The 13,380-nt window shown below is 48.7% G+C and overlaps 1 protein-coding gene across 1 annotated transcript in view; it reads left to right on the forward strand.

Moving 5' to 3' along the window:
- Window positions 1-11,068: 11,068 nt before the first annotated feature.
- PTPN5 (protein tyrosine phosphatase, non-receptor type 5) overlaps window positions 11,069-13,380 on the forward strand; it is a 45,250-nt gene continuing 42,938 nt past the window's right edge. The window contains exons 1-2 of the mRNA XM_023758159.1: window positions 11,069-11,117; window positions 11,814-12,063. Of these exons, the coding sequence (XP_023613927.1) occupies window positions 11,069-11,117; window positions 11,814-12,063 (299 nt within the window). The remainder of the gene's footprint in view (window positions 11,118-11,813; window positions 12,064-13,380) is intronic.

The following is a 13,380-nucleotide window of genomic DNA, read 5'->3' on the forward strand; positions in this document are numbered from 1 at the left end:
TCCTGATGAGCCCTGCCGGTTGGCTCCAGTTTGTGAGTGTGTCCGTGCACCAGGAGGTCACAGTTCATTCCCGGTCTGGGCACATGCCTGGGTTTCAGCTTGATCTCCAGGGATGGGGGTATGCAGGAAGCAGCTAATCAATGTTTCACTCTAAATTGGTATTTCTTCTCTCTCTCTCTCTCTCCCTCTCCCCTCCTCTCTCTTTAAAAATCAGTTTTTAAAAAATCCTGATGAGCTCAGCCCTCATGGCTCAGTAGTTGAGCATCAACCTATGAACCAAAAGGTTCAATTCCTCGTCAGGGCACATGCTTGGGTTTTGGGCTCAATCCCCAGTGTGGGGCGTGGAGGAGGCAGCCAATCAATGATTCTCTCTCATCATTGATGTTTCTATCTCTTTCTCCCTCTCCCTTCCTCTCTGAAATCAATAAATATATATAGCCTTAACTGGTTTGGCTCAGTGGATAGAGCGTCGGCCTGCGGACTGAAAGGTCCCAGGTTCGATTCCGGTCAAGGGCATGTACCTTGGCTGCGGGCACATCCCAAGTGGGGGGTGTGCAGAAGGCAGCAGATCGATGTTTCTCTCTCATCAATGTTTCTAACTCTCTATCCCTCTCCCTTCCTCTCTGTAAAAAATCAATGAAATATATTTTTTAAATTTTTTTTTAAAAAATATATTTTTTTTAAATAGTAACGAAATTTTTACTGTGATTGTGTTGACTCTATTAATTAATTGGAGATAATAGACATCTTAGAATAAAGAGTCTTTGAATTCATAAACATGGTATATCTAGCTATGTATTTCAGTCTTCCTAAATTGTTCTCAGCAACTTTTTGTAGTTTCCATTTTCTAAATCTTGCACACCTTTTGCCAAATTAGTATTTTATGTTTTCTGATGCTATTGTACACAATTTTTTTTTTTACTTTGCTTTCGGATTGTTCATTGCTAGAATATAGACATACAATTGAAAGCAAGATGGCTAGAGAGGAGGCTCCTGACTTCCCCTCCTCCCACAGAGGATTAATTCCTCAGTGAGGAATCCAGAAACAAGTTGAGTGACTCCTATAGACCAGGCAACGTAAGCCAGGCACAAGGCTTAAAATGAAGACCAAGATTTCTGCCCCCTGGGGGGCTACTTCACATGTTATCCCCTCGGTATACATACAGCCCACCTAAAGACAGGTTTTTTCAGAAACATAAATTTCATTGGCCACAGCATTTTTTGTTTTGTATGTTTTGTAAACATAGATTTACTAAATGACTTGTATCCGGAACATAAAAGAACTCACAACCATTTAATAACAAAAACACATGCATATATGCACAATGCATGGGCTCCGAAAATAAGGTGGTGAAGGCCTGGGGGTGGCAGGTAGGGACAGGCTAGAAGAGGCCAATAGGGGGGAGGAAGGGGACATATGTAATACTTTCAACAACAACAAAAAAGATTTTTTTTAAACTGATTTTTAAAATGACTAAAAGATTTTTTAAAGTTTTTTTTTCAATCACAGTTGACATTCAATATTATATTGAAGGCCATAGCATTTTTTTTAAAGAGCCCCCTCGAGCAGATAGGAATAGCTCTCATAGTCCTGCTCTCTGGAGAGAAACCATTCTCCCCTGATCTTCCCTAGGCTCCCTGTGAAAAAGAAACTTCTCTGCTACCTCCAGTTTAAAAAAAAAAAAAGTCTGTGGAAGATGCGCATTGGTCCGGCTCCGGTCACGTGACACCCTGGGCCAATGGCTAGAGAGAGGGTCTGAGGCATTGTCAAAATCATTTACTCACAAACCATTATTCCTTTTCAGGAAAGTGGACTCTGTCACCAGCAAACGGGAAAGGACTTGTGAGCCAGCCAGCCACACATCCTAGTGTCAAACGATGTTTTTATTCAGACCTGTGCTGCCCTGTCTTTGGTTATTCCGAGCCTGCCTGACATTTGCACTGACGCCACATGGCCCATTCTGCTGGATGGACAGCCATTTCTGTCCAATCAGCAGCTGCTTACCCGAGGGTGTCAATATTGGTTAAGCTCTCTGAGAGAGGTTGGCTACCAATAGTTACCATCTCAGAGCACAGAGGGTGAGGTTGATTAGGACTCTATGGGTTGGGGATGCAAACGTGGGCAGCTTCAGAAAGGTGTGGCATTTGAAAGCAGAAGCTCTTCCCTTTATATAGCCCTTCATTTACAAAGCTAGTTCCTAACAGCTATTTTTCTTATCTTTTGATACTCATAACAATCCTAGAAGGTGCCGAGGTTTAAGACAAATTTTTCGACCCAAAGAGAAGGCAACAGGGAAAGCAAACAGACACCGTATAGCTTCAAGAAAGGCACAAAAACTACTTAGAAAGCATTGAACAATGCGGAGGTTTCCTCTCTAGTAAACACCAATTGGTTGGTAAAGTCTGTGGAGTGCTGTCTTCAGAGGAATTCTCCAGCTCCAGCCGCACTCAGTGCAGCAACGGTCCTGGGATCCGTTACCCAGGTATGTGGGCATTCTCAGAGCAGCACCCTAAAAGGGAGCGGGTGCAATAGCTCCCTCTTGTGGGCATTCTGAGAACAGCACTCTACTAAAGAATTCTGCGAGTTTGAAAATAAAGCCTTGTCCCACAGCCTCCTTAAGCTCTCCTCCTGTTTTTAATTGTTGTTGTTGTTTTTTCTTTTTGGTTCTCTTGTTGTGTGATTTTCTCCTACCCTGTCTTCTCTTTCACTGATCCGGTCCTCAGCTTCCCCTAATCTGCTGTGTGTTCCTTCCAGTGTTTTGTTTATTAGTGCAATGTCATTCTTTATTTCCAACTGTTCTTTTTTCATAGTTACTATATCTTTTTTCATGCTGTTAAGCATCTTTAACATCACTATTCTGAACTCTGTATCAGATAAGTTTCTTATCTCCATTTAAATTATCTCTTTTTATGGAGACTTCTCTTGTTCTTTCATTTGGGAGTTATTGTTTGGTCTCTACATTGGAATCACACTATTTTACACTTATTTGTAATATGCTTGTTCTCATTATCAGTATATACAAATTCAATTTTTAGTTCCAATTTGCTAATGATCATTAATTGTGACTTCTCTCTGGGTCTCAGATACTTCATCTCTAAAATGAAGATGTTAGAAAAGATTATCTCTAAGATGCCTTCCATCTCTAACAACTTATGAATATACGCAACTTCTGATGCCTAATCTGTTCCTCTCTCTTCCCTCCTCTCATTCACAGGCAACCCCAGGACCATTGTACCTTGCTTGGGGAATGAAAACCTTGAACCAGCCTCCCTCAGATTCCACTTTCATGATCTAGAACAGCTGCCAGGGATAGGGCTCCTGTCTGCCAGGGTGATGTCTGCAGGCCTCAATTGCTTTCGTTCTGATATACAAATCTCCTTAGTGCCCCGAGGCCCTGACAAATCATCGTTATAATCTTTTGTCAAATGAGACCAGCATTATTTGGAACACTGGTCTGATGTGAACCTCGGATTTAAAAAAAAAAATTGTTTCACCCGGGTAAAATGTAAACTCATAAAACATGACTGTTTTGTTCATAATTTCTGCACCATATCACTTAGGAAGTCCCTAAGGTAGTAGGTACTCAATAAGTATTTAATAATTTGAATAAGTGACTCTAACCTTATCTCTGCCCTTTCCTAGTATTCCCAGGACTCTTGAAACATCTGCTTCTACATCTCCAACCATTTAGAGCTGACTGATTGCCTCTTGAAATAACCAATTCCATTGTTGCACTGAGGGACAGGTGTAATTGGAGGATGGCAGTGTCAAACTCAATATACCCTCTACCCCAGTGGTTTTCAACTGGTGTGCTTCAAGAGGCACACTGGTGTGCTGCAGAATAGTGGGCCATGAGATGAAAAGGGTTGAAAATCACTGTTTTACCCCAATTGCTAAGTCAAGAATGAGAGGCAAGAGGTGAATATGCCAAAAGGGCAAAAATTGGCTCTGAGAGTGAAACTAAACCTTAGAGACAATAACCTTCCCCTCTGTAGTCTGTACAGGACATTTATGCACATCTCTTTTATCCCATCTTGAGGGTTAGGCAGAGGCAGGATTTAAATTCAATGAGTATTATTTGTTGAATGGCTGGATTTTTCTGCAATTTTTACATATGTCACCAGGGGGCGCACTTGTTGCTTAACTCGTCCCTTCAATCAGGCCTGTGGCCAACAGTCTGAGAGCCATTCTGGACTTAAAACAATAAATCACCATAGACTTTTAGGTCCTGTCACTGGCCCTTCCTACTACAAAGGAGCGATGCTAAAAGTAATATTGCCTGGCAAAGCAGATTCCCAGGGCACATTATATCTACTGAGAAGAGTGAATAGAAAGAAATCCTTTACCCCTGATTAAATGCCAAAGACCTATGGGGAAACATTATGCCTTCGAGGTAAAGGGGCTCCAGGGCCTTGCCCACGTGGAAGGAGCATGTAGAGACTTTACCTGCAGTGCTACCTTATTCTCTAAATCTCTGGCAGTCCCCTTTTGAAATATTAGGGCTAAAAGGAACTACATTTGAGAGCACCCAAGCATTCCCTCTACACTTTTATGTTACAGATGGGGAAACTGAGGCCCAGAGGAAAATAAGTTATTTGCCCAAGGTCAAATGCCTATCTAGTGGCAGAGCCAGGATTACCACCCAGGAGGTTGTTTCGCTGAGAATAGATTGCCTGATGGGGGGGCGGGGGGGGGGCAGCTTCAGAAATAACCCTTTGGATTCAGGACAACCTAAACTCTATTGGAGATTAAGATTGGTCATTTTAAAAGGGGTTATTGACTATAATACCTCTGCTTGAGAGAGAGGAGAGAGAGAGAGAAAGAGAGAGAGGAAGGAAGAAGAGTTTTCTTATGGCCTTGTCTCCAAGCAGCCTCTGTTGCTGCTCTGTCTTCCTAGCAACTGCAGCTATGCTGCATTGTTTGAAATAATCTCTTTTTTTTTTTCAAAATCAAAAGATGAAGGATAAACTCCCAAAACAAAAGGCATTTTTCTTCCAAGGGCTCAGATAAATCATAATTTGAGGACAAAAGCGTCAAGGGTGAGCAATCCCTCAGAAACCATCTGCAGAACAATTAAGTATTGTCAATAGCACAGCTCATTTCTGAAGTGCAGACTCCGAGAGCCTTGGGAGCCAGAACTAGAAAGGGCCTTGGAATCACCGTATTCAAATACCACACTTCACACATGAGGAATGTGTGATTCACAGAGAGGAAGGACAGGGTCAAAACTCAAATGCTTTCACAGGCCAGGGAAATGAAGCCAGCTGGGTCAGATAAGAGGTACTTTAGATGTTACAGGAAATGTGACTTGCCCCTTTCAGAAGCACAACAGGGCAAGCATCTTGACAAATGTCAGCTAACACTTGCCCTTGGTAATGGGGTAAGAGTAGGGACTGTGGCAAACTGGACATGCCCTGCCCCAAGGGAGTAACTGCTACCAGCTCCACTGGCCTACCACCCAGCTACCCAGCTCCATATGCCTACTATCATGTAGGCATATGAGCCTAGAGTTGCCAGATCTCCTGTCATTTTAATATGGATTTGTACTTGAAATGTCCTCGTTGCTTTTTAACAGTGGCAACTAATTTGAATTGGTTGTAGGCCAACCACAGCCCTTCTGGAGTCTGATTTCCACCACAAGTATCTGGTGTGGGTATTGCGGGATGCACTAGGCTACACAGCCTCTCAGGGTCCTTTGAGAGCAGAAGGGCTGAGATTCCCGGTGCTTCTATGCTGCTGTCGCTCTCTAGGATCCCCACATCAAGTCCAGATCTGATCACTCTTCCCACCTAGAAACCCCTCGTAGCTTCTAAGTACGTTAGAATAAAACCCAACTCCTCCACAACCTTCAAGGCCCCATGGGGTCTGGCTCCTGCCCCCCTCTCCCACCTCCTCTCTCACGGTGGCCTAGAAGGGAAAGCTCTGCCTGGGAGCTCTCTCCCGAGCTCTCTCCCTACTCTGCATAGCTGGTTCCTTCTAGTAATGCAAGGCCCTGTTCAAATATTCTCTCCTCGGGAGGCCTACTCAAAAGTGACCCTTCCGCCTTCGCTCATCACCCCACCCTCTTTCCTCTTTCTTCACTACACTTACCACTGCCTGAAATTACCCTTTCATCCATTGTTTTAACCTGGTTCATTGGCAGTGCGTCCCCACTAGAATATAAGTTCCATGAGAGCGGAGACGCTGTCTTGCTCTCTAACGTGTATCCAGCTTCTGGAACAATGGCTACCTCAGAGTAGGCCCTTGATAGAATATCTGGTGAATGACTCTGCTTTGCAGGAGCCCAGAGCAGCGACCACGGGCGAGACTAACTTCTGACTCCCGCTCCTCCCGAGACAAGTATTTCTGATGTTTCTTCCTGGGACCGGCAGCCAGGTGCCCTTGGCCTTCACCTTGAGCTGGCAGGCTGGTGTCTGTGGCCCCCAGAAGCGTGGTCCCAATCTGTGGTGAGCCGCTACAGCAAGATCACATCACACACCCCACCCGCATACAGCCCAGCTATTGGTCTCAGCTCACATTCTCCCCTGACACACCTTGCTACCATCCTTGGCTCTACACTCTCAGCCTCGCAGCCAGGAAATACGACTCCGGAGATGAACTCTCAGGAATGCAAGGATGTCCTCTTCCTTTAAATCAATAGTCTCACAGGAAAACTCTGCTTTTTATCTTCCCACCTCCATCCCCATAGCATCTGCTCCAAATCCCAAACCCCAAATCCCTTGGGAATGATACTTGGACACTTTTCCTAGGACCTGCCTGCCACGCCCCCCCCCCAAAGGATTACCTTTGCCAACTTAGGTGTGGGGAGGATGTCCAGATTTCCTTGAGACCCCACCAAAATCAGCTTCATGAATCCCACTGATACATCTGCTGAAACAATGATAATAAGGTCATTGGTCTCAGGGACCCTAAGGGTCCACCCTCAGGAAACCCTCTTGGAAGACTTGCTCTGAAAGCTAAGTGCTAGAGCTGCCTCAGATTCTTTATGGAAACAAGAAGGTGAAAGAGAAAGAAAAGGAGAAAAGAAGAGTGAAGGGAAAGAAAATATGAGCTAGTAAATAGAACACAACCTACCTTGTCACTTTAGATAGATTTCCTGTTTCTTCCTCTCTGAAATAATCACTGAAGTGTTCAACAAAAGCTTACTGAGCACCTGCTTTAAGGAGAGTGGTCAGGGCGGGTGTCATTAAGAAAGTGATACTTGAGCCAAGCCTTGAAGGAGGTGAGGGCATTATTTCTATGAAACTGACCACCACCACCTCTTTTTTTTCACATTCAATAAGATCAGAACCAAATCTGAGGCTCAGTCCTCTAGAGGCCCCTGTGGTCTGCAAATGTGTGGTCTTTTGTCCCTTGGAGAGGCAGGACAAGACAGTGGTTAAGGACACGGGTTCCAACACCAAACTGGACTTAAATACTGGCTCTACCATTTGCTACTTACATGATTTTGGGCATCATATTTAACCTCTCTGAGCCTCAGTTCCCTGTACCTCAAAATGAAAATAATAATAGCACCTGCCTTACAGGGCTCTTCTAAGGATTAAATGAAATAATGTCCATACATTCCTGTGCACACAAGAACTCAGTAAAAATCAGCTGTAATTATTAAGCCTTGGTCTTATCTCTCAAAGCTTATTTACATTTTCCTTGGTCCTGATTCTCTATCCTTACTGACATTTTAACACTGTTTTATGGTTTCTGCTCTTGTGGTAAACTCCCTCAAATCCTTTGTGGCTTGGGGAGGGTTATAAATAAGCAAGTAAATAAATAAAAATCTAGATAGAGGAACATTTTCACTAAAATAAAACACTTCATTACAATAGAGTGAATTGTAAGTGAGGCCAAAAGCAAAAGACGTGGACCCTCTTTTCTAACCATCCATCAGAAACGACCAGCAAGACACTCTCTGGTGACCAGATCATCTTTCTCTTTCCCAAACCCCTCTTTCTCCCTCTATCGAGAGAGGAAATGAGTCACACAAAATGACCCCATAAGCCTAAAGCCTCCCAACCTCACAACGATTTCACTGCTGTGGGTTTCAGAGAATGCTCCTTCTTCCCAATCAGAGGAGAGAAAGGACCTAGATGGGGGTTGCTTTCCATGGTGATGGGATTAGGGGAAAGGGTGCTGGTGCAGAATCTCATTACTGCCATTAACTAGTGAGTGCTGTGGCCATGGGGAAGTCCCTGGACCTCTCTGAGCCCCAGTTTCCTTGACGTGCCTGTGCAGATGAAGGAAAGCAACATGGATAGCATATTGGTAAAGCCCTCAACACATGTTAGACTTTCCTTCCTTACCTGCACCCCAGGGCAACATGCAACGGACTATGGGAATAGGATACTCTTCAATGAGAGGGTGGACAGGGCAGGCCCTGAGAAGACTAGTTTAAGAATAGCCCTATATGCTGGGAACTCCCTACGGAAAGATCTTTTTTGAGCTCCTCCTACCTTCTAGGTATATCATCACGCTTCTTCCTCCCCGTATCCCTTGGAGATGAGCATTGTTAACCACATCTGAAAGCTGGAACTGGGCTTGAACCCAGAGCACATGGCTAGGAATGCTGGAGAGGCGGCTCTGGCCTTCTGAAACTGCCTTTATGCAGGGCAAGCACCAGCCTCCACTACAGGACATCGCTGTAGAAACCTGTGAGGCCCAGGCCCTCCGGGGGTACCATCGCTGTGACTCTAGAGCTGAATTCAGAGGCTTCCTAAGCCCCTCCTCTCCCCTCCATCAGCCCCCAGGGCCTTCCCAGTTAAGGCTTCCCTGCTCTATAAGCTTTGGTATTCATTCGCTAGGTCTGAATTTGAAACACACGCCCCTCATTTATCAATAGGAGGACCTTGGTAAGTCACATATTCCTTCTTGTTCTGCTTCTGAAAATGAAAACACCCAATGCCTACCTCCCAAGGTTGCGATGAAGATTAAATAAAGCGCTACCTTGAAAACACACAAAACAGTGCTTGGCGCATAGTAAGCCCTCGTTTGTGGTAGCTGCTATTGTCACACTGATGCTGTCAGCCTTATGCTGGCTGAGCCACAGAGCTGATGCTCTCAAGGGGAGAATGTGTCATTAGCACTTGCTGACATGCCTACCCACACTTCCATACAGGCTGAATGAGCATCGTGGCCTGGTTATCTGACATTTGATCCTTCTCCTCACCGAGCAGGAAACTACCTGGGAATAACAAGATTTAGCTGGATTCTGTGCCCCTCCTAAGAAAAAAAACAAAAAAAAACAAATCAAGGCCCAGGCCGGGGCTTCCCATTCACAAACATGTACTGCTGGTCCCTCCTCTGCTGGGAACCAGGGAGAGAGAAGACACAACCCTATCCCAGGAGTTCACAGTGCACTTGGGGGAAAGGGCAAGGAACCGCTGTTACAGCAAACAAAAAGGCATGAGGCCGGGTGTCCCTGGGAAGATGAGAAAGGCTCCACGGAGAAGGAGGTATTTGAACTGGACCTTAAAAATTAGGTGAGACATGGCGGGGGGGTGGGGGGGCATTCCAGGCTGAAAGCACAGCATGAACAAAGGTTAGACATGTGGGGCTTGTTTAGAGAACAGAGTGGTCTGCTGAGGTAGGAGGACTGAGAGGCCAGAGCACAGAGTGGAGAGCTGGTAGTGAAGGGCCAGTGAGCCTGAGGGGTAGGGGGCACAAAATAAAAATCATGATTGCAATGGAGAAAATGCTATGGGGAAGGGGCCCGCAATTTAAAATAGGATGATCTCAGAAAGCCTCTTTGAAGTGACATATTTAAGAGATTGCAGAGCAAGCCATTTGACTACCTGGGGTGAGTGTTCAGGCAGAGAAAATAGCAGTACAAAGGTCCTGAGGTCACAAAGTGGTTGCCATGTTGGTAATGCATTAAAAAGGCCAGTGTGCCCGACCAGCGTGGCTCAGACCTAAGAATTCCTGGTCAGGGCACATGGCTCGATTCCTGGTCAGGGCACATGGCTGGGTTGTGGGCTAGATCCCCAGTGTGAAACTTGGGGATCAATGATTATCTCGCATCGCTGATATTTCTCTCTCTCGCTCTCCCTTTCTCTCTCTGAAATATATAAAAACTTAAAAAAAAAAGACCAGTATGACTGAACTGTTAAGATTAGAAAGTTAAAAGGAAGCCAGCTCATGAGAGGCCTTGCAGGCCGTTAATAGGAGCTCGAGCTTTCACTTGTATGATTTCTAGTAAAGGAGCAATGTGATCTGACTTATGTTTTAAAAAGATGGCTCTGACTGCTGTCTAGAGAATCAATGGCAAGGGGCCAAGGGTGGAAGCAGCGAAACCAGAAAGGATGCTGTTGTGGACAACCAGGCAAAAGAAGATGGTGGATGCAGATTTCCTCGTGTAAAAACGGAGCTTAGAATCCCTGAACTGTGCAGCCCAACGCTTAAAATCCTATATAATAAAAGCCTAATATGCTAAGTGTCCGATCGTTCATTTGACCGTTTGACCAGTCGCTATGACACGCACTGACCACAAGGGGGCAGATGCTCCAACCAGTAGGTTAGCTTGCTGCTGGGGTCCAGTGATCAGGACTGGATGAGACAAGCCAGACATGCTCTGGAGCCCTCCCCCAGTTCCTCCCTGGCCCCGATCATGCACCAGTGGGTCCCTCGGCCTGGCCTGTGCCCTCTCAAAATCTGGGACCCCTTGGGGGATGCCAGAAAGCCAGTTTCAGCCCCATCCCCACAGGCAAGGCCGAGGGACCCCACCAGTGCACGAATCCATGCACTGGGCCTCTAGTAAAAAATAAACAACATTGGCCCTAGCTGGTTTGGCTCAGTGAATAGGTCAGCCTGCGGACTGAAGGGCCTGGGTTTTATTCTGGTCAAAGGCACCTACTTTGGTTGAGGATTCCCTGGCCCTGGTCGGAGTGCGTGCAGAAGGCAACCAATCACTGTGTCTCTCTCACATTGATGTTTCTCTCTGTCTCCCCCTCTCCCTTCCACTCTCTCTAAAAATCTATGGAAAAATATCCTCCCGTGAGGATTAACAAATAAATAAATAAAAATAAAAAACACTGGAACCTCCCGCCAATGGGGTGCCAGCCTGGGGGATGTGGATTTATGGGCAGCTCCTTGCCTGCCCCTGGTGTCCAGGAGAAAGTCAATGCAGGTGTGCGTCCTGAAACCCGTCAGGAGGGCTAGAACTGGAAGAGGGATGTCCTGCTCCCCAGAGACTGCACAGGGAAGGGTGGGGAGGAGGGTGCCACCTCCCAGCCCTGGAGCGCGTCCTGAGCACCGGCACTGTGTGCGCTCGCGTCTGCAACCTCTCCGCCTGTGCAGGTGTGGGCATCCTGTGAGCATCTGGTGGGGAGCCCACAGCACGCCTCCCCCAGCTCTGATCCCTTTGTCTCACGTCCCCTATTCCCATCTGTCTGCCTGTCGGTTCCCCACAGGTTTCGGCGCTCACGACCCCGCCGGGGTCCCTCTGGCGGTCGCCGTAGCGGCGCAGCCCAGGCCTGGGGCTCTGGAGAGGAGAAAATCATGAATGAAATGGATGCGGTGCTCCGGTCTCCCCGCCCTCCCGGTCCAGGCAACCTCAGCGCGGGGGCGGTGCCTGCGGGGACTCCGAGCCCAGTCGGGGAGAGAGGAAGCCCGAAGACGCGGATCAGGGATTGAGGGTCCGCGACCCGGCCCCGCGCGGGCCCAGGGCGCAGCCGGGCTCCCCGCCCCCAACCGCCAGCCCCGCCGGCCCTGCGCCATTCCGGGCGCGGCGCGAGCCCTCCCGCCGGCGGGGCGGGGCTGAGCCGGGCTGGGCAGGAGGGTGCCGAACCCACCCGGCGGCTGCGCCCGCGACTCCGCAGCTGAGGCGCATTGGTGGGGCGGTCCGGCCGAGGAGCGCGCACGGAGAGCGGGACGGAGCGCCGGGCGCACAGAAGGACGGCCGGACGCCCCCGCACACGCAGACGCACACAGCTCGGCGCGGCTCCCGTCACACACACGCACACACATACACACTCGCGCAGACACTTACAGGGACACGCGCAGATACACGCACCCTCGCGCGCGAACCTCCGCCTGCCCGCCCGCTCGCCGGCGCCTGGAGCCCGCTCTGGCCGGTAAGTGTGGCGTTTCCGTCGGCGCCTTTGTGTGGGGAGCCGGAAGGCGGAGGGCGCACGGTCCCTCCCGGAGCGGCCTCGCCACTGACACCTCCTCCAGCCCCCCGGGGACCAAAGCTGGCGCCCGCCCCCGCCACGCCCCCACGGGGCTCCCAGCGCCCCCGGACGGGGGTGGGGTCCCCACCCAGGGGAGGAGGCCGGGCGCTGGGGAGTCGGGAAGGAGCAGCAACCATTCCCCGCGGAGCTCGGACCCAATACCATGGAGGGATCGGGATAGGGGTCCGGGTCCGAGCCTCTGCGGCCGAGGCCAGTGCGCGGCTCTGGGTTGCGTCGCCTCTCCAGGTCTGCAGCTCCAGGGGCAGACTGGACGTCGCCGCCAGCCTGTTTGCTTGAAAACCGTGGCTTCCTCGCCTCGCTTCGCGACCCCGAACCCCACAGCTTCACCCACCCACTCCCCACCCACCGCCCAAATAAAAGCCCAGTGCGTTCCCCACCCCCAACGTGCCCCGTTTTCCTGCAAAGCCTGCAGATGGCCTGCGTCTGAGCCAGGAGGGGCTACCTCACCAAGGATTATGTCAGGACCAGTTGAACCTTTGGAACTCATTTAACCCCCTCCTTTTACAGATGGGGAAACTGAGGCCCGGTGAGATGGCTTGACCAAGGTCACCGGAGAGTTAGCGGCAAAGCCTGCATTAGAATCTAGGGTCCCTGGCTTTCATACTCCTTTCCCCCTATACAATTCGCTCCTATTCCCATTGAAGACCCAGAACCCCAAAATTCATCTTGGTGTATCAGGAAAGTCTTTGTAATTCCTACCTCGCCCCCACTTGGAGCGTCATGTGCCATTCATTTGCTACCATCCTTACTGGGGGGGAAAAAAAAGAGGTTAGCCTTTAATTTGCCTCATTCCGCTCAGAGGAGAGCTTTCTTATGCAAGCACTCCAGGTTTGGGATTTAGTTTGGGATAATGAATCAGTCCTGAACGGGAAATCAGATACCACGGTGTTCATCCTGGCTCTCCCAGGAGTCCCTGAGCCTGTGTCCTCGATTGGACCAGGTGATGTAGCATCCAAGGAGCCATCCCCTCCCCTCACTTTGACCTGCCTGCATGCCTTCCCAGTCACTCTTCCCTCCTCTGTAAAGGCTAGGTCTTTAATCCCACCAGCCTCTTCCAGCATCGCTTTGTGGACATCCCCCAGTCCTTCATGTCGGGCCACCTCTTCCTTCTTGATGTTTGTTGGGTGTTGCTGACAAAGCAGCTAGGGAAGCTTGAGTTACAGGCTCTGATGGCAACTCAGGGCAAGGCTTCCTCAAGGG

Source organism: Myotis lucifugus, unplaced genomic scaffold, assembly GCF_000147115.1.
Source record: "Myotis lucifugus unplaced genomic scaffold, Myoluc2.0 scaffold_124, whole genome shotgun sequence".
NCBI lineage: Eukaryota > Metazoa > Chordata > Mammalia > Chiroptera > Vespertilionidae > Myotis > Myotis lucifugus.